This window comes from Salvelinus namaycush, chromosome 2 (genome assembly GCF_016432855.1).
Source record: "Salvelinus namaycush isolate Seneca chromosome 2, SaNama_1.0, whole genome shotgun sequence".
NCBI classification, from domain to species: domain Eukaryota; kingdom Metazoa; phylum Chordata; class Actinopteri; order Salmoniformes; family Salmonidae; genus Salvelinus; species Salvelinus namaycush.
Genome location: NC_052308.1, coordinates 14,507,418 through 14,534,549, shown reverse-complemented (window position 1 = coordinate 14,534,549; position 27,132 = coordinate 14,507,418). Strand labels below are relative to the sequence as shown.

The 27,132-nt window shown below is 42.8% G+C and overlaps 1 protein-coding gene across 1 annotated transcript; it reads right to left on the bottom strand.

Moving 5' to 3' along the window:
* Positions 1-26,741, bottom strand: LOC120020454 (chemokine-like protein TAFA-4). The gene is made up of 4 exons (XM_038964136.1): positions 26,627-26,741; positions 19,112-19,267; positions 3,027-3,164; positions 1-59 (listed from the first exon to the last, which is right to left on the bottom strand). Exons 1-4 carry the CDS (start codon positions 26,739-26,741, stop codon positions 1-3), a joined length of 468 nt encoding a protein of 155 aa, XP_038820064.1.
* Between the last annotated feature and the right edge of the window lie 391 nt (positions 26,742-27,132).

Sequence of the window (27,132 nt, the reverse complement as noted above, 5' to 3'; positions counted from 1 at the left end):
TTAACAGTTGAGAGACTTGGTGATGTCACTGCTCAGCGATTCTCTTGCTATCGTGTGACCTAGAAAAGAGAAAGCAAAGCACAGTAGATAAGAGAGTTGAACCAATGACACAGAAACAATTATCTTTGAGTGACAGAGCATGCACCTCTACAATATAAAACCTCTGACAGCCCCTCCCACCGCTCACATGATGTTAGAGGGAACTGACATCCATGAACCAGTGTATTTCCACTGTTAGTGATATCCTTCATTCTAAAGGACCATCAGAGCTAGACCCCCTCAGGCATCTACACCCCTGCAACGTGGGAGTGAGAGAGACAGACAGAAAAGAAAGGGAGTCTGCGTCACACAGAGGAACGCAGAGATAGATAGAGAGAGGGAAAGAAGGTCACAGATAGACGGAGGGAGAGAAAGAGGGAGACAGTCGCTGGAAGGAAGAGCTGTTGCCGTGGCGTCGGCTTCGTTACAGAAATCTCCTGTGACATCTGCCACCAAGTCTCTTAGTAACTGTGCTCCTATTCCACATTGAGCAAATGCAGAATGAATTTCCACTGATGCAGCACGGTTCTTCCTCGCCCTCCCTCCCCTCTTCTTAATAGCTGATTGGTTAGACAGTCAGAGAGAGAGAGAGAGAGAGAGAGAGAAAGCGATAGAGGATGGTGATGACTTTACCTATCAGTTTTTCAGCGGTTCAAAGGCCCAGGGTCATTCATTCTAACGGTAGTCTCTTAGCGGCCATTCATCCCTCCGTCTTTCCCCTCACCAATATAATTAGGACTCTTAAATTGAAAGCCTCCATGGAACCCCTAGCCATAATGCATTCTAATGAATGCGACAGATGTTCCGCTGTTATTCCGTCTCTCTGAGCAATTACTCTTATGGTGCCTGTGTGCTCCCCACAACTATTCTTCTTTTTATATTTCACCTGTGAGTAAACCACACCTGCTCCATCCCACAACACACAGACCCACACCACGTCTGTCAGTCAGTCCCGCAAATTAACTTTAACACATCAACAGATTAGAAAGACTGTGAAGGATCTTCATTAAAATCAATTTATCTCATATGAACAGCAATGATTACCATACTGCTTGTCAGGTTTACCGTTACAGTGTGTACATACAGTATGTGCAGCTTTGTTTTCTCTCTGCCATTCATTTTCCATCCCTCTTGTCACATCTTTACAGACGATTAACAAACAATGCTCACTTGGTGCTCCACAGACGATTGGTTCATTTCTTCCATAGTCTTCCTGTTTATGAAACATAAAGTGGGTCTTTTTGTGGTTATTTCTGATCAAACCATTCTGTGTTTAGAGGATTAGCCTAATACACTACCGTACCTACACTTCTGCCTCAACTTTGCCATCTTTAAAAAAAAAATGAATACCAGTGTAAGCTTCCTCACCTTGATAGTTTCTTTACGAAACATTCATTGAGACAAAATGCTGTATGGGAGAAAAGGGTGTCAATTGAAAGGACAACTGTCACGACTTCTACCGAAGGTAGTTCCTCTCCCTGTTCGGGCGGCGCTCGGCAGTCGGCATTGCCGGTCTACTAGCCACCACCGATCCTTTTTCCTTTTCTGTTTGTTTTGTCTTTGGTTCTTTTTCACACCTGGTTTCATTTGTGTTAATTTCTGTGTGTATAACTGTAACCTGTTGCCTGCCTAAGTTTGTGCGGGATTAGTCTTTTATTGTGACGTGCTCGATTAGATTATACCGTTATTTGTTTTCAAGGATTCTTAAGTGTAATCGTGTCGGAACTTTGTTTGTTCCTCCGTGCGTTTGTACGGGTTCTCTGTTGTCGAGGGCGTTGTACCTTTTCGATTGTGCCATTCCTGTGTTGGTGGACTTTCTTATTAAAACACGCTTCTCAGACATCCCTGCTCTCCTGCGCCTGACTCCTACACCTACCACCTAGACGCACATTATCACAACATCAAACTTTACCCAAGCTGGAGAATGTGATAGAACTGTCAGACATTTCCTAAGTACTTTGTGGACTTCATGGGTTCTTCAAGGGACACTTTCTGCTGTAAAAACTGATAGGATGTTTTCTTTTGTTGTTGATTTCAGACTGCATATTGATGAACCGCCCCCACGGAAATCTAATTAGCATAATAACAACATCCCCTTCAAAATCCGTCAGTTTAAGCTAGAGATATCTGTTTTTAGCATGGGCTGCTTCCCAATATATCGTATCCACCGGTCACCCTTCCTCTGCGGTAGAAGGTGGTAGAGCTAAAGCAGTGTTAGTCAGACCATGAGACATCCCGGAAATCGGACAAAAATGTCTGTAGCATCCTAACGGTTTGACCTGCAAAGTATTATAACCCCTATTGGAAAGATAAGACTCTCACAAACATCATGGACTTCTCTCCCACAAGCGTCACGGGACTTGTCTGAAGTTGGTACAGCCGATCTGTCACCTTCTGTCTGTAGCATCCAAAACATGGAATGGTGGGTCTCTCATGATCACGTACATGTAAGTTATTTTGCTCTAGGATGGCCACTAGCCTCACAAGACTAGTCTGAAGGTAGCTGGGTACCGGTTACATTTTTTTATGGAAGTATATATGGAGATAGTTTAGTGCCTAGAATACGGGGTTAAATATGTAAAAATATATATATCGTTTCCTGACCTAAATGATCCTTGGTATTACCATCTTAAAACAATTCCATATGTTAGCTTAGTAGAACTCCCCCCATAGCTTAGAATCTGAAGGATATAATGAAGGAATGTTATTTTGTCATTATCAAATACTGTAAATGAATTAGTGGCTAAACAATAATCTAAGTATAAACTTAAGCTCAAGTATTCTTCAGTTACACCTTCAGCAAAGACAAAATTGTGACAAGCCAAGGACCAACAAGGTCTCTTATTCGCCCCGTCATCCACACACACACACACACACACACACACACACACACACACACACACACACACACACACACACACACACACACACACACACACACACACACACACACACACACACACACACACACACAAAAGGAAAAGGACCCAGTCTTCTCACCTTGGTGGTTTTGACTTTGTTCCCAGTACTGCAGGACCAGCCGGTGAGGTCAGGGAGCACCTTACACTCCTCTCCCTCCATGCAGGGGTTCATCTGACACCACCACTTCTGAATCACGATGGAGGCTGGAGGAAGGGACAGGAGAGAGAGAGAGCACTGAGAGACCTGATACTGAGAGGATGGAAAGTACAGGGCAGAGCAGTGTGCAGGAGAGAATAGATTCTATAGAGAGGAGAGTAATCTGGAAGTAGGAGTAGATTGGCTCAGCCAGTCAGTATGTTTTTATACATTGATACAGCACAAAAGCAGACGTCCACCTGTTAAAACCACAAAAGCTTTTGCCAGCATTCTATCCTATTAAGCTATTAAGTGAACATTGTGAAAGCCTATTAAGTGAACATTGTGAAATTAAAACTTTTCAATGTCAAACCTGCATTTTTTTTGCCCTCTGTGTTTGGCGCGCGCGCGCACACACACACACACACACACACACACACACACACTGCAAATAGACAAACAGATTTGTCTTTACAGCAAAAAGAGTATGTGTAAGAAGTATCTACATTTACATTTAAGTCATTTAGCAGACGCTCTTATCCAGAGCGACTTACAAATTGGAAAGTTCATACATATTCATCCTGGTCCCCCCGTGGGAATTGAACCCTGGTCCCCCCGTGGGAATTGAACCCACAACCCTGGCGTTGCAAGCGCCATGCTCTACCAACTGAGCCACACGGGACCATCTGAGGATCTGTCTCCATCCATCCATCTATTCTTCCTTTTATACTGGTATGGGAGGATGGGAGAGTCATGGTGTGAACTCTCCAGCATGTATCCAACTTTGATAAACCAATCAATTAAAAGAGGCAAATGATAGTGGTTTAGAGGGAGTCTGCCATAGAGTCCTGTTATAAGGCCTATTGTTCCTCACAAAGGGAGGAGGGGGTGAAATCTGCAGCAAAATGGGCTTTAAATGGAATTATGCAAAAGAACACGAGCAAATCCTCTCAAGCGTCATGTAAGAACCCCCGACAGAGAGAGAGAGAGAGATGACGGGAGGAGTTCACCAAGACTGTTTCTTACCAAAGAGAGAGAGAGAGAGAGAGGGAAATATTGAAATTGTGAAATTGAGGGTGAAATTGAGGAAGAGATAGACGCAGAGGAGAAGAAAGAGAAACAGAGAGAGACAGAGCGTAAACGAGGGAGAGAGAGGAAGAAACCATTCAAGTAGACAAAGACTCCCCTCAATAAATGACGCTAAGCCTGGCAGAGCACTCTAGAGAACATGTTGTTATGATGCATGAGCTCCGTGACAGTAAGTGGTTCTAAAAACCAATGACTGCGTAATGGTCGTGAATGTTTCCATTATGGTGTCTGCCGTGGTGCTTTACGCTACCACCATGTTATTTAGAGTTAATGAGTATGGCCTGGAGAAGAGCCATTACAGTTGGAGTTCTTCACCTCAGGTTCTAGAGGGTGGGCGGGGAGGCTATGACATCGCAGACCTGCCTGTTATTCTGCAGAATGGACGGGAGTGGCTAATAGCTCATGTCATTGGAGGGTCAGAGGCTATTGGATAGATAGCAACAACAAGGCATCAGAGAGGAGTAGTGATGAGCCATGATAATGAAGAGAAGTACTGAGAGGTGCTGACATGGACTAGTTATTCATAGCCTACCTGTTCATCATAGGCTACCACTCAGCTACATAAATACATGCACTGCACTTACACATCCCTGATTCATTTAATTGATGTACAAATATGGAAATATGAACCAAACTTTTCCTAATCTCTTCTCCCAGAGATCCACCTCTCTTCATCAGCAGTCTGTGATGAGTCAGTCTAATGACAGAATTACCACCATTATCTGACAGAGAGCAGAGCAGCATGTCGCTAGCTACCCTCCAGAAGCCATACTCCACATAACATTAAACATCTGAATACTGGAGCTTCACTCAGAAATGATTCTAAACTTCTCTAGGAAATGTCTCAGTAACTCTGTTGAAAGCAGATGTCAATGGCACCTTCTATGAATGCCGTAACAGTGAGTGACTTAGTGTTGTCTTCCCAAATCCCTGGGTTTGTGGCTTGTCTCAGGGTGTGTCTATCTAAATAAGGTCTGTGGGGGAGCCATACCTGAAGTCTGCCTAGAGGATTACACAGAGATGATGTCAATCCACCGCAGCACTGACAAATGTCACAGGTCACAGCAGATTCATTCAGCCTGTGAATACACTGCCTGTCAAAACAGCAGGTTAAGTGTGTGTCTCCGTGTGTGCAGAAACAGATTCAGACTCACAATGCCATACACACACACGCGCGCACACCTGAGCGTAATCACATAGATGAACAGCGGGGTCGTATTAGTTAAGAGAAAACCAGCATTGAGGAGAGAGCTCAATAACACAGCACCTCACACAGAGTCCCCCACCGAAGCCAAGCTCAGCGATAACAATCTAAATCCATTCACGCTGCTCTATTAGATTATGCCTCTCCTCCCCCACCCTGCACTGCCCAGCCTGAAATGGCCTGATTTACATCCATATTGACTTGGCTGGTAATGCTGACTTTGACACAGGATAATGTTGTATAATAATGTAGTATAATCCAGTGCAGGCACCGAGCGCCCAACTCTCCACATGGACATCCCTACGGAGCATCCTGATAAATAGAGGTGATCTCCTCGACCTTTGCTTATTGGCCATTATGCGTTTCACCCCAGAGACTGAATTTAAGAGCCGTGAGCCGCCTGCAGCAGGAATGAAGTCATCAGGGGACTTCTCACCCTCTGCTTCTACCTCCAATCCAGCCGTTATTAACCACCACACAGATAAAAACAGTATTTCCCATGTAAAGCCCAAAGGGAATGCACTTCAAGAAAATAACAAAAGAAGAGGGAAAAAGCGGTGATATTCTGATATACAGTAATCAAGGAAAATGTTAGCAGGTGCTCTTTAGTAATCTAGCATATTGATAATAGGTGGGACTTAACGACCAGTAATGGACCAGACCATTCAGCACATGTCTCTTTCATTGACCATCAGTAATGGACTGACTATTTTCAGAATGTCTTTCCAATGTAGAGCTGTTGGAAACTGCAGTCTTTTACAGTTAATGTAGACGTCCCTCATCTAAACCTTAGAACACTCATCACCAGTACACCATAGAAGGTGAGGGGAAGGCCATCTGGCTGGTGACAGAGTATGGACGTCAGTCTGCCGAGGATACTTTATGGTTCTGAGCCGTTACGTCAGGACTTCTACTGTTACTGTGAGTGATGTGCCGCTCACACAGTGGAGACAGTATCTATAGTGATAGTTTGTTATATAAGACATGTTTTACTGCACTTCACCTTTATAATCATGAACTATATAACTATATAGGCCTACAAACATTTAGGGGGGAGAGATTGAGAGAGAAAAGAAAGAGACTTGTACTGTAACAGTATATGTTAACTGAGTTCAGTGTGTCAAATCGGAGGGCCTGTTGGCCTGTTGGACCTCTGGCAGTCTCAATGGGGGTGACACAGGGTTCAATTCTCTGGCCGACTCTTTTCTCTGTATATATCAATGATGTCGCTATTGCTGCGGGTGATTCTTTGATCCACCTCTACGCAGATGACACCATTCTGTATACCTCTGGCCCTTCTTTGGACACTGTGTTAACTAACCTCCAGACGAGCTTCAATGCCATACAACTCTCCTTCTGTGGCCTCCAACTGCTCTTAAATACAAGTAAAACTAAATGCATGCTCTTCAACCGATCGCTGCCCGCACCTGCCCGCCCGCCTAGCATCACTACTCTGGACTGTTCTGACTTAGAATATGTGGACAACTATAAATACCTAGGTGTCTGGCTAGACTGTAAACTCTCCTTCCAGACTCATATTAAGCATCTCCAATCCAAAATTAAATCTAGAATCGGCTTCCTATTTCGCAACAAAGCCTACTTCACTCATGCTGCTAAACATACCCTCGTAAAACTGACTATCCTGCCGATCCTTGACTTTGGCGATGTCATTTATAAAATATCATCCAACACTCTACTCAGCAAATTGGATGCAGTTTATCACAGTGCCATCCGTTTTGTCACTAAAGCCCCATACACTACCCACCATTGCGACCTGTATGCTCTCGTTGGCTGGTCCTCGCTACATATTCTCTGCCAAAGCCACTGGCTCCACGTCATCTATAAGTCTTTGCTAGGCAAAGCTCCACCTTATCTCAGCTCACTGGTCACCATAGCAACACCCACCCGTAGCACGCGCTCCAGCAGGTATATTTCACTGGTCATCCCCAAAGCAAAAACCTCTTTAAGCCACCTTTCCTTCCAGTTCTCTGCTGCCAATGACTGGAACGCATTGCAAAAATCACTGAAGTTGGAGACTTATATCTCCCTCACTAACTTCAAGCATCGGCTGTCAGAGCAGCTTACCGATCGCTGCAGCTGTACATAGCCCATCTGTAAATAGCCCATCTAACCTACTACCTACCTCATCCGCATATTTGCTTTTAGTTTTTTCTGCTCTTTTGCACACAAGTATTTTTACTTGCACATCCTCATCTGCACATCTATCACTCCAATGTTAATTGCTAAATTGTAATTACTTTGCCACTATGGCCTATTTATTGCCTTACCTCCTTACTTAATTTGCACATACTGTATACAGATTTTCTATTGTGTTATTGACTGTACATTTGTTTATCCCATGTTTAACTCTGTGTTGTTGTTTTTGTTGCACTGCTTTGCTTTATCTTGGCCAGGTCGCAGTTGTAAATGAGAACTTGTTCTCAACCGGCCTACCTGGCTAAATAAAGGTGAAATAAATACAAAATAAAAACAACATTGGAGTCCTCAGTCCAGTCAGCTCCCTCATAGAGAGCTGCCCCAGAGGGACTACACCATAACATCATGGACGATAGTGGAAAGAGCCTCTGTCGTTCTCTCTCTCTTTCTCCATTACCTGAGAGGCCACAGTGCCTGGCAGCAGACTCTAATGATATTTTAATAGCCATGTCCACAGTGGACTAGCTCCCTCTGACATTGTTGATGTTAGGAGGGAAAAGAGCTTTTCTGTGTACTGTATGTATGTTTATTAATTGAGGGTTTCGGCTCTTAACCAATACCTAACATACATCAAATCATAGTTATATTATTTCTCTTCATCATTATTTTCCATCAGGTTAAAAGATGCATGACAGATCTCTGGCTTCTCCCTAGCTTTGGGTACCAGCAGTCTACTACAAGACATATGACTGGTAAAGAGTGTCCTCTATTGGTCAGCTATAGGAAAAGCATCCCATATGTTTGATGTGTGTGAAAATGAATAGAGAAAAAAGCATTCATATGACAACATTCATACCATGATCACTATGCAATAGTTTATTTAAGTATTGTTGTTGAACATTGACAGTGTTATGGTAGTTTGTCATAAAATGACATAATTTACAAGCAACAACTGTACTTAATAACTGTAAGATGCCCTTGATTTGCAAATCTCCCATCAGTTCAATGCTTTTGTCCTTCATACACAGTACAATGACAAAGTCCCCCTCCAAGGTCTCCACATCTGTATCTGAGACATAAAGCAGCTTTTTGACTGGAGGTTCAGTCTTCACTGGAGCTGACCTGACCTTGCCAGCCTAGAACAACCTCTTTCTAAGGAAAGAGACGCATGGAAGAAGCTAAACAGAGACATTAATGCTAGAGTCTGAGGTTACTTTACCAGTCGCTGCGGGTCTGTCTGTCTACACATTTCTGTTCTGTTTGATTCATCCTCTCTGCTCACGTACGTGAAACCTATCTATTTTCCACTGGAGGGGGGTTAATGCATCTGGATTGGTTGTGAGACAGAGTTAGAGTTGAGTGTGTGTGTGTGTGTGTGTGTGTGTGTGTGTGTGTGTGTGTGTGTGTGTGTGTGTGTGTGTGTGTGTGTGTGTGTGTGTGTGTGTGTGTGTGTGTGTGTGTGTGTGTGTGTGTGTGTGTGTGTGTCTGTGTGTGTGTGTGTGTGTGTGTGTGTATGAGGGGTGATACAGGCCATAAATGAACCGAAGGGGACGACTGAACGCCTTACTAACACCGTGATGAAGTTGTGAATAAAAATATATACTGTACGTTTGCGTGTGAAAGCGTTTACGTGTGTGATTTTAATATTTTGTTATTAATCTTTTTATTATTTTTATTATTCAATACATTGAGCCAAAGCCTAGAACTGGATGCATGTGTGTAGCAGGCTAGCAGGCTATTGTCACTCCGCGGAAGGAGTGACAATATCAGGACCATGGCCGAACTCTCGGCCAAATTGATAATTGATAACAACCAAAATTAATGAATTTACTTTAGGAAAATGTCTTAATGGACATTGAGAGAATTAGCAAACTCACACACACACACACACACACACACACACACACACACACACACACACACACACACACACACACACACACACACACACACACACACACACACACACACACACACACACACACACACACACACACACACACGTCAAAAGGACCCATCAATCAAAGCCACCAGCGCAACTCAAACACACAACAGCTAATCTCATTTGTCACCGACCGGCTCGATTCTGTCTTACATAGCAACATTTGAAATGCTGTTTTTTACATTGAATAAAAGTAGAGACTAAGAGCTAAAAAATTCTATATCATACACTACAGTTGAGGAACAATGGGAAAGTAATTCTGCTTTGAAAGTAGATAAACTTGTAAGCTCACTTTTGAGAAAATGTCCCTTGAATATTTTGGTACACCTACTGGAGATGTCTTCTTTGTCTACACCTATTCAGCATCTTTCACACCCTCTTAAGCTTTAGCCCCACCCAGCTTTTTAAGGATTCACATGTGAGGCCATGTACTAAACAACCAAAGATTTCAAGACTAAAGGCTGGTTTATTCTATGAGTGTGTTCCACTGTTCATTCAACTGATTTCAAAACTCGGTCCTCCAGAAAGGGGAGAGCAACACCTTTGCAGTTCTACTACGTGATATATATTTTTTTAAAGCAGCATTAGAAAGGATTACCTACAAATACTGACCAGCTCATGTTATAGGCGTGCTACATGGTAGACCAATCCGAACTCATCTCTCAGCATGTCTAGCCTACCCATTTTTTCAGCCAATCATGGCTAGCGGGAAGGTTCCTGACTTTTTCTGTATCTAAACCAACTAGGCTCGTAATTTAACAATTTATTTGTATTTACAGATTGCATACAAGTTTGTTATTAAGTCTAGTGGCGCAGCGGCCCCCCGGGTGGCGCAGCGGTCGAAGGTACTGCATCTCAGTGCTAAAGGCATCACTACAGATCCTTGTTCGATCCCGTGCTCGTGATCGGGAGTCCCATAGGGTGGTGCACAATTGGCCCAGCATCGTCCGGGTAGGGGAGGGTTTGGCCATGGTAGGACATCAAAGTAAAATAAAAATATGTTCTTAACTGACTTGCCCAGTTAAATAAAGGTTTGATAAAAAATAAAATAATAAGGCACATGAAAGTTTACATGTTCCAGAAGGCATTTCTGCCCCAAAAAACGCATTTAGTTTAAAAAAAAAGTTTACGTTCAAATGGCACTCCTGTGAAGTAGTGACGCCCAACATAGAACTAGTTTCCTGAAATGAGTCACACTTATCCTTTCCTAAAAATGTTGGCCATTAAAAACCTATAGGCCTATAGGATAATGCTAAAACAATGTAGCCTATCAAATTAATTGACAAGGAAAGTTTTAAGGGGGATAGACAGCTATGCGATAATAGCATATGATGAAGATGACATGTACAACCATTAGACATTTTAGTGTGATTATGCTGATTGCTGACATCACATTTTAATTTGTGTTTATGAGAGGCCTATCTAAATCTTCCTCCAGCGGATATTTTTTGCCTCTGACTTGCATAGCACATGCTCAGGTGATATGGCAGCATAGGGTTATGAACAATAGATTAATATATGAATTACCCAAATTTTTTATTTAGACATCGCTCTGTTTTCACTGTTCCCATCTTGCACAATTCATGTATCTCCACTGGCATCAGTTCCACTGGCCTTTCTCTCTTCCCCTCTCCTCTCTCTCTTCTCCTCTCCTCTCTCTCTCTTCACCCTCTCCTCTCTCTCTTCACCCTCTCATCTCTCTCTTCCCCTCTCCTCTCTTTCTGCCCCTCTCCTCGCTCTCTCTTCACCCTCTCCTCTCGCTCTTCCCCTCTCCTCTCTCTCTTCCCCTCTCCTCTCTCTTTCCCTCTCCTCTCTCTCTTCCCCCCTCCTCTCTCTATTCCCCTCTCATCTCTCTCTTCCCCTCTCCTCTCTCTATTCCCCTCTCCTCTCTCTCTTCCCCTCTCCTCTCTCTCTTCCCCTCTCCTCTCTCTCTTTCCCTCTCCTCTCTCTCTTTCCCTCTCCTCTCTCTATTCCCCTCTCCTCTCTCTATTCCTAATAGATCTTGTACCGAATGAGTAGCCTATCACTCAATGTGATGTTAAGCAGGCATTCATTGCTCAAGGCATTAGGTGGTCACAGAATTTATCATAGTTTACCAATACCTTCTAGATAGCTTAGTTAAGAAGAAGTTTGGATTGGATAAGCCAATACGGCAATAACAGAGGCAGACAAACACCTTTTTTTTTTTTTACTAAATGCATGGGTATCATGAATAAAGACGTAATCAGACCAAAAAAATGGCATCCCTTTTGCATGTAGATTCCGTACCCTTGCCGATATCATGGACAGTAATGGTTTGAGAACATTCCAAGATTTGAAATAAATATACATATTACCAGGCAACTCTTTCTTTCTATATTTAGTTAGGTCAGCTATGCTGGCCTATGGTGTCCCTTGGGAAATCTAACTACCAAACCATCCAATGATGGGATTTATGGGCTGCTTAAATGGCTGATCTCTATAATATACAAACAACTTTTGGAAAGCTAATATTCTGAGATAGCCATTAAACTATGGTCCACAGATCTACGTGAATCTGAACGACCCTTTTACTGGAACAGAATGAGGAAAAAAATGATCTTGGCATCCCGTAATCCAAACAATCAATTTATACATTTTAAGTTTGTTCACAGAAGTTTTACGAGGAAATTAGCCCCAACTCCCAACTGTTTACTGTGTCCCCTATGATGTGGGAGTGTCCTGCAGTCAAATGCTTCTTGGACAAAGTTACAAAATGAATTTAGAAGTGTATGAATGTCAATATTCAATGTGTTACATCTGCTGTTACTTAACGATGATAGCTCCATAAATCTCTCAATCAGTCAGAGGCGATTACTTCTCGCATGCAGGCAGCAGTGACGCAAAAATAAAATATGTTGGCAATCTCCCCACTCTATCCCAATTCACCAGTGGTTACAGTTACTATTGGGAGTTATAACATTAGAATTATCAACAGCGAGAATGAATGGTTCTAGTCAAAGAACAATTGGACAAATATACTTGACTTTGTAAAGAATAATCTCAACTAAAGCACAACACATACAAACAAACAATCTATAAAATAAATGATTGTTCACATACACATATTTAGCAGATGTTATTGCAGGTGTAACGAAAAGCCCAACACAAACTTACAAACAAAAACTACAAAAAATATATGTATATACAGTTGGAGTCGGAGGTTTACATACACTTAGGTTGGAGTCATTAAAACAAATTTTCAACCACTCCACAAATTTCTTGTAAACAAACTATAGTTTTGGCAAGTTGGTTAGGACATCTACTTGTGCATGACACAAGTCATTTTTTCAACAATTGTTTACAGACAGATTATTTAACTTATCATTCACTGTATCACAATTCCAGTGGGTCAGAAGTTTACACTAAGATGACTGTGCCTTTAAACAGGTTGGAACATTTCAGAAAATTATGTTATGGCTTCAGAAGCTTCTGATAGGCTAATTGACATCATTTTAGTCAATTGGAGGTGTACCTGTGGATGTATTTCAAGGCCTACCTTCAAACTCAGTGCCTCTTCGCTTGACATCATGGGAAAATCAAAAGAAATCAGCTAAGACCTCAGAAAAAAAAGTGTAGACCTCCACAAGTCTGGTTCATCCTTGGGAGCAATTTTCAAACTCCTGAAGGTACCACGTTCATCTGTACAAATTATAGTACGTAAGTATAAACACCATGGGACCACGCAGCTGTCATACCGCTCAGGAAGGAGACGCGTTCTTTCTCCTAGAGATGAACGTACTTTGGTGCGAAAAGTGCGGAACAATTCCAGAACAACAGCAAAGGATCTTGTGAAGATGCTGGAGGAAACAGGCAGGAAAGTATCTATATCCACAGTAAAACAAGTCCCATATAGACATAACCTGAAAGGCCGCTCAGCGAGGAAGAAGCCACTGCTCCAAAAGAGCCATAAAAAAGCCAGACTACGGTTTGCAACTGCACATGGGGACAAAGATCGTACTTTTTGGAGAAATGTCCTCTGGTCTGATGAAACAAAAATGAAACTGTTTGGCCATAATGACCATTGTTATATTTGGAGGAAAAAGGGGGAGGCTTGCAAGCCGAAGAACACCATCCCAACAGTGAAGCACGGGGGTGGCAGCATCATGTTGTGGTGGTGCTTTGCTGCAGGAGGGACTGGTGCACTTCACAAAATAGATGGCATCATGAGGATGGAAAATTTTGTGGATATATTGAAGCAACATCTCAAGACATCAGTCAGGAAGTTAAAGCTTGGTCCCAATTGACCCAAGTGAAACAATTTAAAGGCAATGCGATCAAATACTAATTGAGTGTATGTAATCCATTCATATAATTTAAGCTTTATTTTTTTATCACGATTAATCACTTTGATTTAAAGAGGTTTGAGTCATTGACATGAACATTTATTAAAATATATTCAATCGTTTTTTTTCACAAGAAAACCAATCAATGATGAAGCTAGTCAAGATGCTCTCAATGGTGCAGCTGTAGAACGTTTAGAGGATCTGATGGCCCATGCCGAATCTTTACAACATCCTGAGGGGGAAGAGGCGTTGTTGTGCCTTATTCACGACTGTGTTGGTGTGTGTGGAACGTGATAATTATTAATGATGTGGACACAGAGCAACTTGAAGCTCTCGACCCACTCCAGTACAGCACTGTCGATGTGAATGGGGGCATGCTCGGCCCTCCATTTCCTGTAGTCCACAATCAGCTCCTTTGTCTTGCTGGCGTTGAGGGAGAGGTTCGGTTTCCTGGCACCCCACTGCCATGTCAATTACCTCCTCCCTATAGGCTGTCTCAATGTCATCGGTGATTAGGCCAACCTTCATTGTGTCATCAGCAAACTTAATGATGGTGTTGGAGTCATGTGTGGTGACGCAGTTGTGGGTGAACAGGGAGTACAGGAGGGGACTAAGCACGCACCCCTGAGGTTCCCTCGTGTTGAGGGTCAGCGTGGCGGATGTGATGTTGCCTACCCTCACCACCTGGGGGTGGCCGGATCCAGTTGCAGAGGGAGGTGTTCAGTCCCAGTGTCCTCAACTTATTGATGAGCTTGGAGGGCACTATGGTGTTGAATGCTGCGCTATAGTCAATGTTGATGTGAGCCATGACCAGCTTTTCAAAGCATTTCTTGGTTACAGATGTGAGTGCTACGAGGCGATAGTCATTTAGACAGGTGACCTTGGCGTTCTTGGGCACAGGACTATGGTACTCTGCTTGAAACATGTAAGTTATACAAACAAGGTCAGGGAGAGGTTGATATTTATATAATCCGTGATAGTTTGCAAGCCCTGCCACATCCGACGAGCATCAGAACCGGCGCAGTAGAATTCGATCTTAGTCCTGTATTGATGTTTTGACCGTTTGATGGGTCGTCTGAGGTCATAGAGGGATTTATTATAAGCGTCCGGATTAGTGTCCAGTTCCTTCAAAGTGGCAGGTCTAGCTTTAGCTCAGTGCGGATGTTGCCTGTAGTTCATGGCTTCTGTTTGGGATATGTAGTACAGTCACTGTGAGGATGACGTTGTCGATGCACTTATTAATGAAGCCGGTGACTGATGTGGTAAACTCCTCAATGTTATCAGATGAACACCGGAACATATTCCAGTCTTTGCTAGTGATAAAGTCCTGTAGTTTAGCATCCGCTTCATCTGACCACTCCCACTGGTACTTCCTGTTTGAGTTTTTGCCTGTAAGCAGGATTCAGGAGGATATAGTTACAGTCAGATTTGCCAAACTGAGGGTGAGGGAGAGCTTTGTATGTGTCTCTGTGTGCAGTAAAGGTGATCTAGAGTTTTGTATGTGTTTCTGTGTGTGCAGTAAAGGTGATCTAGAGTTTTATATGTGTTTCTGTGTGTGCAGTAAAGGTGATCTAGAGTTTTATATGTGTTTCTGTGTGTGCAGTAAAGGTGATCTAGAGTTTTATATGTGTCTCTGTGTGCAGTAAAGGTGATCTAGAGTTTTGTATGTGTTTCTGTGTGTGGAGTAGAGGTGATCTAGAGTTTTGTATGTGTTCCTGTGTGTGGTGTAAAGGTGATCTAGAGTTTTGTATGTGTCTCTGTGTGTGGTGTAAAGGTGATCTAGAGTTTTGTATGTGTTTCTGTGTGTGCAGTAAAGGTGATCTAGAGTTTTATATGTGTTTCTGTGTGTGCAGTAAAGGTGATCTAGAGTTTTGTATGTGTTTCTGTGTGTGCAGTAAAGGTGATCTAGAGTTTTATATGTGTCTCTGTGTGTGGAGTAAAGGTGATCTAGAGTTTTGTATGTGTCTCTGTGTGTGGAGTAAAGGTGATCTAGAGTTTTATATGTGTCTCTGTGTGGAGTAAAGGTGATCTAGAGTTTTATATGTGTCTCTGTGTGCAGTAAAGGTGATCTAGAGTTTTATATGTGTCTCTGTGTGCAGTAAAGGTGATCTAGAGTTTTATATGTGTTTCTGTGTGTGGAGTAAAGGTGATCTAGAGTTTTATATGTGTCTCTGTGTGCAGTAAAGGTGATCTAGAGTTTTGTATGTGTCTCTGTGTGTGGAGTAAAGGTGATCTAGAGTTTTGTATGTGTTTCTGTGTGTGGAGTAAAGGTGATCTAGAGTTTTGTATGTGTCTCTGTGTGTGGAGTAAAGGTGATCTAGAGTTTTATATGTGTCTCTGTGTGCAGTAAAGGTGATCTAGAGTTTTGTATGTGTTTCTGTGTGTGGAGTAAAGGTGATCTAGAGTTGTATATGTGTCTCTGTGTGTGGAGTAAAGGTGATCTAGAGTTTTATATGTGTCTCTGTGTGCAGTAAAGGTGATCTAGAGTTTTGTATGTGTTTCTGTGTGTGGAGTAAAGGTGATCTAGAGTTTTGTATGTGTCTCTGTGTGTGGAGTAAAGGTGATCTAGAGTTTTGTATGTGTCTGTGTGTGGAGTAAAGGTGATCTAGAGTTGTATATGTGTCTCTGTGTGTGGAGTAAAGGTGATCTAGAGTTGTATATGTGTTTCTGTGTGTGGAGTAAAGGTGATCTAGAGTTGTATATGTGTTTCTGTGTGTGGAGTAAAGGTGATCTAGAGTTTTGTATGTGTCTCTGTGTGTGGAGTAAAGGTGATCTAGAGTTTTGTATGTGTCTGTGTGTGGAGTAAAGGTGATCTAGAGTTGTATATGTGTTTCTGTGTGTGGAGTAAAGGTGATCTAGAGTTTTGTATGTGTCTCTGTGTGTGGAGTAAAGGTGATCTAGAGTTGTATATGTGTCTCTGTGTGTGGAGTAAAGGTGATCTAGAGTTGTATATGTGTTTCTGTGTGTGGAGTAAAGGTGATCTAGAGTTGTATATGTGTATCTGTGTGTGGAGTAAAGGTGATCTAGAGTTTTGTATGTGTCTCTGTGTGTGGAGTAAAGGTGATCTAGAGTTTTGCATGTGTCTGTGTGTGGAGTAAAGGTGATCTAGAGTTGTATATGTGTTTCTGTGTGTGGAGTAAAGGTGATCTAGAGTTTTGTGTGTGTCTCTGTGTGTGGAGTAAAGGTGATCTAGAGTTGTATATGTGTCTCTGTGTGTGGAGTAAAGGTGATCTAGAGTTGTATATGTGTCTCTGTGTGTGCAGTAAAGGTGATCTAGAGTTGTATATGTGTTTCTGTGTGTGGAGTAAAGGTGATCTAGAGTTTTGTATGTGTTTCTGTGTGTGCAGTAAAGGTGATCTAGAGTTGTATATGTGTCTCTGTGTGTGGAGTAAAGGTGATCTAGAGTTTTGTATGAGTTTCTGTGTGTGGAGTAAAGGTGATCTAGAGTTGTATATGTGTCTCTGTGTGTGCAGTAAAGGTGATCTAGAGTTGTATATGTGTCTCTGTGTGTGGAGTAGAGGTGATCTAGAGTTTTGTATGTGTCTCTGTGTGTGGAGTAGAGGTGATCTAGAGTTTTGTATGTGTCTCTGTGTGTGGAGTAAAGGTGATCTAGAGTTTTGTATGTGTCTCTGTGTGCAGTAAAGGTGATCTAGAGTTTTGTATGTGTTTCTGTGTGTGGAGTAAAGGTGATCTAGAGTTTTGTATGTGTTTCTGTGTGTGGAGTAAAGGTGATCTAGAGTTTTGTATGAGTTTCTGTGTGTGGAGTAAAGGTGATCTAGAGTTGTATATGTGTCTCTGTGTGTGGAGTAGAGGTGATCTAGAGTTTTGTATGTGTCTCTGTGTGTGGAGTAGAGGTGATCTAGAGTTTTGTATGTGTCTCTGTGTGTGGAGTAAAGGTGATCTAGAGTTTTGTATGTGTCTCTGTGTGCAGTAAAGGTGATCTAGAGTTTTGTATGTGTCTCTGTGTGTGGAGTAAAGGTGATCTAGAGTTTTGTATGTGTTTCTGTGTGTGGAGTAAAGGTGATCTAGAGTTTTATATGTGTCTCTGTGTGCAGTAAAGGTGATCTAGAGTTTTGTATGCGTCTCTGTGTGCAGTAAAGGTGATCTAGAGTTTTGTCGCCTCTATTTGCACAGGTGACATGATGGAAACAATTTGCTTAAAGGAATTTCAGTTTCCCTGCATTAAAATCAATGGCCACTAGGAGCACTGCCTCTTGATGTGCATTTTCTTGTTTGCCTTTGGCCCTATACAGCTCATTGATTGCGGTCTTAGTGCCAGCATTGGTTTGTGGTGGTAAATAGACAGCTACGAAAAATATAGATGAAAAGTCTCTTGGTAAATGGTGGGTAAATCATGAGGTAATTCTAAATCAGGCGTAGCCTGCGTGCAACGTTAAGCTTGACTATGTTGTTTGAGATCAATTGTTTTGTACTGTTTTAACTAACAACGTTTTTAAATACCATGGAAAGAACAAATAGTTTAATGAAAAAAGAGCTGTTGTGTTTATATCTACTATTTAGGACGTACATATGGGTATTCGGACATGGCCACTCAGTGGCTCTGTCTCTCCCTCCAGGGCATAAACCCTCAGAGCCAACAGACGGCAATGGAAGTTCGATCAAAATGATCCCTGGGTTTTCTCTCACTAGCATCGCTAAAACAACTCCATCCCCTTTATAACTTAATCTCGCTCCAATTTTCCATCAATCCATCAGTCTCTCTCACATACACATACAACCCTCTTCCACATACATAAACAAACACACACACACCTTTTCCCGCAATCTTTTAATAAATAAATATAATATTTCTTCTTAGTGCAGGGTCTTATTTGTGTTAACATAATCCAACCATGTTGAGTCTAGTGATATGACAAAGTGCAAGAGATGTCTTCTATGAACATCTGGTATATGGTGGAAAGGCTTGAATAGATGTGAAATGGAATGTTTTCCCAAATTAAATCATTCCTTTTAAACATCAGGCTGACAGATGTAGTATATTTCCCTCTCCTGTCATAATCCACTAAGGGATATGAGGAGGAAGGCGACAGTGCAGAATAATCCTCCATTACCTGCATTAGCCTGCTGTGGCCCCAACCTTTAATGTTACATGATATACTAAAGACAGGATGGGGGACAGACTACTGTGCACAACAGAGAAATACAGACCCACTTTATCATGAAGTAGAGAGCTAAAGCACTTTGTGAGACTATTCAAGCTCGTGCCAGCTTCCTGTGTCTGGCTGTGAGGTGAATTCATCAAGACCTTCAAACACAGCTCTGGTGTGATCTTCTCACACATACACAAAGTATGTTTACCTTCCACACAGGAGGGCCTGGTTCTGGTTGTGCCAGCGACCTGGCCTGGGAAACAGGAGCACTTGACGGTCTGAGAACGCTCCTCAATCTTGTTCTTATTACAACAGCGGTGGATGGCCACCACCTCACACGTCCCCTGCTTCACCTGGTAGAAGGCTGAGAGAGAGAGAGAGAGACCATATAACATTGTTCAATGTGGTTGCTGGTGCAGTAGTATTTCAATATTTGCACTTAAAAACAGCCACTTCTATCAAAATACAATAATGGACAAAACCACACATTGAGTATTCAGAGTTTTTACAATAGAAAGAACTGTTGAATTATTTACAGTTGTATAAACACAAGGAATTATTCTAAAGAGGCAGACAGTTTCATTTTCAATATAAGAGTAACTGCAGTTATGTCGACACTGAGGTCCTTTCTCAGCTCAACAGCATCATTAACATTAAAAGCCTGACCTTTCATGTGTGCAGGGTTATCTTCTAAAGAAAATTCTACTAACGTTATTTAAATGAGGATATAATCAAACCAAAAGTTTTTCTTAGTCATAATACAGTTTTTTTATAACTTTGTTGCAATTTTCACCAGTATGTGGTGCATATTTTCAATTGACTAAGCACAAACAAATTCACAAAGTAACTTGTTCACTGCAATAAAAATACATCTTTCAATTTGGATACATGATCAATCTACTGTAAGTTTCTGCTTTCAAAATGCAATATAGTAGTCAATTTAGACTACTTTTGATATGATTTTCTTGTCATTTGTTAACAATACAATTAACTATCACCTAATCAAACTACTAAAAACGGATAACTGCTGAACCATTATGTAGTGCCTAGTTAATGTATATAGTTTGATAACTGCTGAACACTGTACATTTCTATATTTTTACTTCATAAATGTATACATTTTATGTTGAAGTGAAAACCAAATCATATATAGATGTGGTTATAAATACTACACCATCATTCTACATCATTATCAGTTACAAAGTGTAAAGAGTCACTCTATGTGCTACCATTTGGAATGATATTGTAGTGTACAATGCACTGCTGAAATACCTGGGTTGTATATAATATATTCCACTCATTATCTGAATGTCATTGATAAGCTGATGGATGTCAAGCAGAGAGACAGGCGATACTGTATCAGTTGACAAGTCACGTAGAAAAGGTGATCTTTTACAATGTTGCGTGGGTCAGAAATGGCATCCAACACCATGATATGTTTTCACAGTAGCCAACTGGTTTACAATACCCCTATTTCTGATGATTTGTCCTTGTATGTACTGTATAAGGATAACGAAACTGTAACATTTAAATATTTATCAACATGCTCACAACCTGCCATTGGTTACAAATTATTTTATAAAACTCTCCACATAATGAAGCCTAACAATTTTAGCCTTCTGTTTTACTCCTTGGATTTAATTCTCTCGTGGCTATTTCTTATTGATGAATATAACCTTTAGCTGTTTAGATTTCTACCCAGATGTTTTGTGTGGTTTTACAGTAGTCCGTACACAAGGTTGCAACACATTTGTGTGGGAGTACGACAGAGGGAAATGTTTGAGTGTGGGATACAAACTGTCTGTACATGTTCAATATGAATCCATTTACAGTATGTTACATCTACGCTAAAGTCAGATTTCACAACACTTTGTTTAAAGTTCAAATCATTTCATGCTTAACCCTGAGTTGAATGAGCATAGTAACCTTTCTAACACACACACACACACACAAACATGCACACTCAATAGAAGGTTCTATTTCGACAGGCCATGGCCCCTCTCATCTTTCCTGATTTAAGGTTTGTTTGTTCTCTTCTCCAGAAAGCCCTCCCAATGATCCCTCGCTCTCAGAGGGCACTCCTCCGCCATCATCCCTCTGTTTTCATTTTCCTCAGTCCTCTGTCCCAATCTCCCCAGGGGCACAAGGAGCTGGCGGATTACACCTATAGATGCTCTCACACACACACACACACACACACACACACACACACACACACACACACACACACACACACACACACACACACACACACACACACACACACACACACACACACACACACACACACACACACACACACACACACACACACACACCATCCCATTTCTCACATCTATCTCAAACACAAAATTCCCTTCAAAAACAATCCCCTTGTTAGTGTGGCATCCTGTACCACAGTCTGCATACCAATGCCTGGGTAAAGAAGGGATAGCTAGTGCCCCATCTGAAAAACAATCTTGTTTTTTTCTACCATGGGTAAAGTAGAGAGAGAGAGAGAGAGAGAGAGAGCGTGCGAGAGGAAGAGGGAGAGGAAGAGGGAGAGGGAGAGAGAGAGATTCAGGAAGCTGGGGAGGCGGAGTGCTCTGTCACAGGCAGTAAGGAGAACAAAGAGCACGCTGCCTCCTGGTGGCATAATGAGGTCACAGGGGCAGAAGTCCTCTAAACACAGAGCAACATCTCTCTCTCGCTGTCTGTCTCTCTCTCTCTCTGTCAGTCTGTCTGTCTCGCTCTCTGTCTGTCTGTCTATCTCTCTCGCTCACCCTCTCGCTGTCTGTCTGTCTGTCTGTCTGTCTGTCTGTCTGTCTGTCTGTCTGTCTGTCTGTCTGTCTGTCTGTCTGTCTGTCTGTCTGTCTGTCTGTCTGTCTGTCTGTCTGTCTGTCTGTCTGTTTGTCTGTCTGTCTGTCTGTCTGTCTCCCTCCCTCCCTCCCTCCCTCCCTCCCTCCCTCCCTCCCTCCCTCTCTCTCTCTCTCTCTTTGTGTGTGTGTCTGTCTCGCTTTCTCTCCATGTGTCTCTCTCAATTTCTCAATTCATTTTTCTCTCTAAAGTATTTTCCTCATCCGCCAATCTATACTGTATGAGTCTGGATCCGACTTAAAAGAAAAACATGTTTTAGGAAAGGAAAGTCGACTGTGTGATCTCGCTCTCTATAGGCGACGTGAGTAAGACCTTTAAAACAGGTTAACATTCTCAAGGCCACGGCGCCAGATGGATTACCAGGATGCGTACTCAGAGCATGCACTAAACAGCTGGCAAGTGTCTTCACTGACATTTCCAACCTCTCCCTGACCCAGTCTGTAATACATATATGTTTCAAGCAGACTACCACTGTCCCTGTGCCCAAGAACGCCAGGGTAACCTAAATTACTATCGCCTCGTAGCACTTACATCTGTAGCCATGAAATGCATTGAAAAACTGGTCATGGCTCACATCAACACCATAATCCCAGACATCCTGCACCTTCTCCAATTCGCTTACTGCCCCAACAGATCCCAGGATTACGCAATCTCTATTTCACTCCACACTGCCCTCTCCCACCTGGACAAAAGGAATACCTACTTGAGAATGCTGTTCATTGACTATAGCTCAGTGTTCAAACAACACCTGTTGTTTAAGACGTGTGACAAATAAAATATTATTTGATTTGAAGTACAGCGTTCCATAACGTATTCATATCTTTGTATGAATCACTGCTGTAACCATGAAGCAATGTCTTGTCTTGACTGTCCCTGATCTATAAAGATGATTCTGGGGCACTGGCTTGAGTCAGAGAAATACGAACAGTATCTGAGAGCAGTGGATGTAATGTCTCAGTGCTCTTCTTAAACCGTCTTGTTCAGGATCGCAAAGTGATATAATGGCAGTCTTAATGTAATAAACCTCAGCTCAGGCTGAAATAAAAACACATTTACATTCCTGTGACAACCAGACAAGTGTTTGCTGGGTGGCAAACTAAGCAGTGCTCCTTTGAACTGATGGAGCAGCCAGCCGACTGATGTATTCTGACAGACAGAATTGTGCAATTTATCAAAAAGCCTGTCTTTCCCCTGTCAATAACTGACTAGCATGTCTGCTGCGAAAGGCCAGACATTTGCTGTCTCTGTCTGAGGGAGCTCAGTCAATGTTGACGACAGACACAGACTGCACCCGCAGCACAACAACAGCAACATGAGCTACACCTAAACGAATTAAACAATGGAGCTGATGAGGACCTGAATGAATGAAATCAGAATGATTTAGAAAATGCCTCTATGTTTTCAGGTAACAGAATAAGTCTGGATATATTTGCTCTGGTGAAATGGAGTAATGTCACAAAATGTCTCCACGGCCTCACACATTTTTACGTTGTCTTCCACATAAAGTAACCCTTTTAGAGTAAATACTATTATCTCCCCCATTCCCCCTGTCACCATCCACATCCTCCTCTTCCACACCTCTAACCCCTCTCTCTTCACCATCTCCCTTGTTTTCCACCTTCTACTGATTAATTCCCTCCTATCCCTGCACCCTTCTTCTCTCCACTTTCAACCCCTCTCTCTTCCATCTCCTCTCCCCCACCTCCCACCACACCCCACCTTCGTATCCTGCACTCCCACCCCCTCCTCCTCTCCTCTCTCCTCCCCTCTCCTCCGATCTCCACCCCACCTCTCTCCTTTCCCCCACCTCACACCACACCCCACCATCATATCCTGCAATCCCACCCTCCTCCTCTCCTCTCCCCTCTCCTCGGCTGTGAACGCTCCTATCCGACACAGCCCATCAATCAGGCTGACATTATCTGTGTTTAACAGGCCCAAATCAGGCCCCGTCCACAGATTTATGCTAATCTAACAGGTTGTTTGTACGGCTGAGTGGTCCTGTGCAGGCACCTCATTTATAAGCAAATCTATCCCCAATAAAACCCACCCACTGTGACCGCAAAGCAGTGTTTGTCAAGGAGGAAAACACACAGAGGAAGCACTTCTAATTCGAACCCCACTCACACTGTCAAGTGTAGCTCGTCTGAAGCCCTCGTGTCATAACTGGAGCAGCTACTTGGACACATTTCAATGTGTTACAATAACATACATGTTGAACAAAGCCAAGGAGTTTGATACAGTATCAGCTCTCAGCTCCCTGAGCTCAGACATGATCTTTTACTATGGTAATTACCCAAGAGATATGCAATATTAGTCCCTTATAAGAGGGAGATAAGCATGTTTAGGGTGATTGTGGTGCATCTTCACTCAGCAGATACTCCAGTATTGGAGTGAGGTTCTGGTCTGCTGAGGGTGACTGCAGTGAGGTGTATATGTCTAGTTGTGGGCTCATTGACTTTGATACGGTGATGTTAAAACTCAGGCTCCCAGAGAAAAGAGGAGCGACAGTCTCACCCACTCAGCAATAACATCTTCTCTCTCTGCCCAGAGTGAGGTGCATAATGATGTCAGGGGACAGTATAGCTGCCATACATGTCCTGTTTAAAGTGAAGATGACAAAGTCAACCGTTTTCTCTCTTTTAAAAAGGTGAATGCCCAGAGAAATCATTAAGCAGCACCGGCAGGTGGGTGGATGTGTTGGCTTCTCTGTGTCCCCTAACTTCCGGTCTAGCTTGTTCTTGATCAAAAGCTACTGTGGCAGGGCTAGGGCCCAAAAACAGCTAACACAACACAAATTGGTTTTCGGCCTGAGAGCCCTGCACCCTGCAGCCACCTATCTGTGATCTGTCTGTGTGCAGTACAATAGTTTGTTTGATGGTATATAGAGGACTAAAAGTGTGTGTGCGTGTGTGTGTGTGTGTGTGCGTGTGCGTGTGCACTGTGTACAGATGTAGGATCTTAATTTGATCATACTGTTGCAGGACATTTAAAACGTGTAGATTATTTGAGGTTTAAAAAGGCTTCTGGCTTTTTAATTTCCACTTTTACATTTCAGATTTGATTTTCCCTTACGAAAAATGCATCAACCACTACAAAAATGTTAATTAACTATAATCCACATAATAATTCATATTTCCTGTTGCTGCTGGATTATTTTCCTGCTGTAGAAAACTGGCTTAAATTAAGATCCCACATCTACATGGTCAGTGCATTTAACAATCAGAAGGCCCACGTACCACACAAGCACACAAGCAGACACTGTTGTTGGGAGAGAGAGACCATTACTGTGAGAAAACAAAGACGTGGACTCGGAGTCGACTGTCTTTCATGGCCCTGCAAACATTGACAGGAAACAAGAAACAAGCTGCTGTTATATGTTTCCTATCTATTCTCCCTGACAAGCATCAGTCAAATCTTCCCTCCATGGTTATAGATTCAGTCTCTCCGTTCCTATTAGTGTAGCTGTTTCCTGGTGAGCACCGTCAAAACGGCAGAGTGCCATTGTTGATGACATTGAGTAAAGGAGCCTGAGAGAGAAAACAAAGGTGCTTCCGTGAGGTAGGCTATTTCTTTTAACCTCCAGAGCCACCATGTGGCCACCTGTGATACAGCAGGACATTGAACCAGAACAAACGGCACAGCATTCAAAACTAGAAATAACAGAACAGTAACACTAACTCAAAAACCCAGGAAAACGAATGTGTGGATCGTAACACCAGATCAATTATTTTCTATTTTACAAATCCTTTTGGTATAACACATAGCATTCATGCAAACAAGTCCTACACTTCTCCCAATTAATAGAAAAGCTCTAATGAATCGCTGCAGTGTAGGAACTGAGTCGTCTGGCTGCTGTTGTCGGGGAAGGAAAGCAGAGTGTGAAATCAGATGGCAGAGGAGACCCCAGCTGACCTTCACAAAAGACTGGGACTGCAATTAGTGCTGTACACACCCCACCGCCGAAAACACCGCCTCACCAGCGCCTGCCTCCACTCCCTCTGTCATAAAGAAACTAATACCATCAGTCACCAACACTGGATGCTGGTGGCATTTCTGTGCCAGCTAAAGGTCACCTTGCATCCCAGGCAAAAACTTGAGGAAGAGAGAGAAAATGGTGAAGGATAATGAAGGAAATAGTCATAATTAAATGAGAAACAGAGACTCTGGGGGAAGTGGAGGTGGAGGGCATGCCTGGAGAGGTTTGACTCAGCACTACTGTCCCTTTGGCATCCTGAAATATTTATGGGGTTGTGTTCGTCACTTTTTTAGCCACAAGGGGAACCATGGTAATGAATTATGCAAATCACAACGCATTAGCTTGTGGGTGTCAATTAGTGTTGGGTGGCGAACGTGTTTTAGCCCTGGACAGGGTCTTCCTCTGAGGGGAGTGATAATGGAAATAGGGAGGGTGGGGTCAGTTGTGGGAGGAGAAGTTATGTATATTAGTATGCTTATTACTGAGCCAGTTTTCACACTCTCCTACTAAGGCAAGCAGCTCTTACATTAGTCTATATGTCCTACAGTAGCACTAACCCTTCTATGAGTCAAGCACAGGGAAATGGTTTACAAATAATAGCCTACTAACCAGTCTATCTACCCCGAATGGATCTCAGATCACACATTTTGTGACAGTTGGCAGATGACTGAAAATGTTATTTGCTGTGGGCTATGTTATCCAATGACGTGGTGTTTGCCTTCATGCCCCTGAAACAGGTCCTTCTAGATCCTAGTGTGCTGTCACGGGGACAAATGAAGTGTCACTGAGGAGGTATGCTTAATGACAGACTCCAGGCACACATGTGGCCTCAATGAAAAACAAATTAACCTCATGTGGGGTTTGGGTCGAGAACAGGTCCTACTGTACCTGTCTGTCCCCGATGGTTACGGCTGCCAGCGGACACAGGGCAACCGCAGAACATCACCACGGCGAAAAGGAGGGCCACTTGCAAAGGCCACACTGAGCTCCCCCACAACTTCATCCTGAGATAGAAGGGGGGGGGGGGGGGGGGGGTAAAACAAATCAGTTTTTCCTCTGTTTTAAAGGAAAGAGAGGAGTGGGGACTTCAAAAAGAAGAGGACAATGAAATATAACCAGTCTTACCTTCCTGTCCTCTCTGTCCTCCTTTCTGGTCAGTCTTGCTCTGAGTAGGATGCTCTATGGGATAAGGGTCACTGTCATGGCAAACACGTTCTCCACCTCTTCCTCTTTCTCCTCTCATACAGCACCGGCCCCTGGGAGTACAGAGGGGGCAGTCAGAGAGGGAGTCCCCTAGTGGCTCCTATGTGTGTCCCAGCACCAGCACCCCTCCCCTGCTCCGGGCCCTGTCCCTTCCTGCTGTAGCGGGCTGTATGGGGAGCCCCGTGGTGATG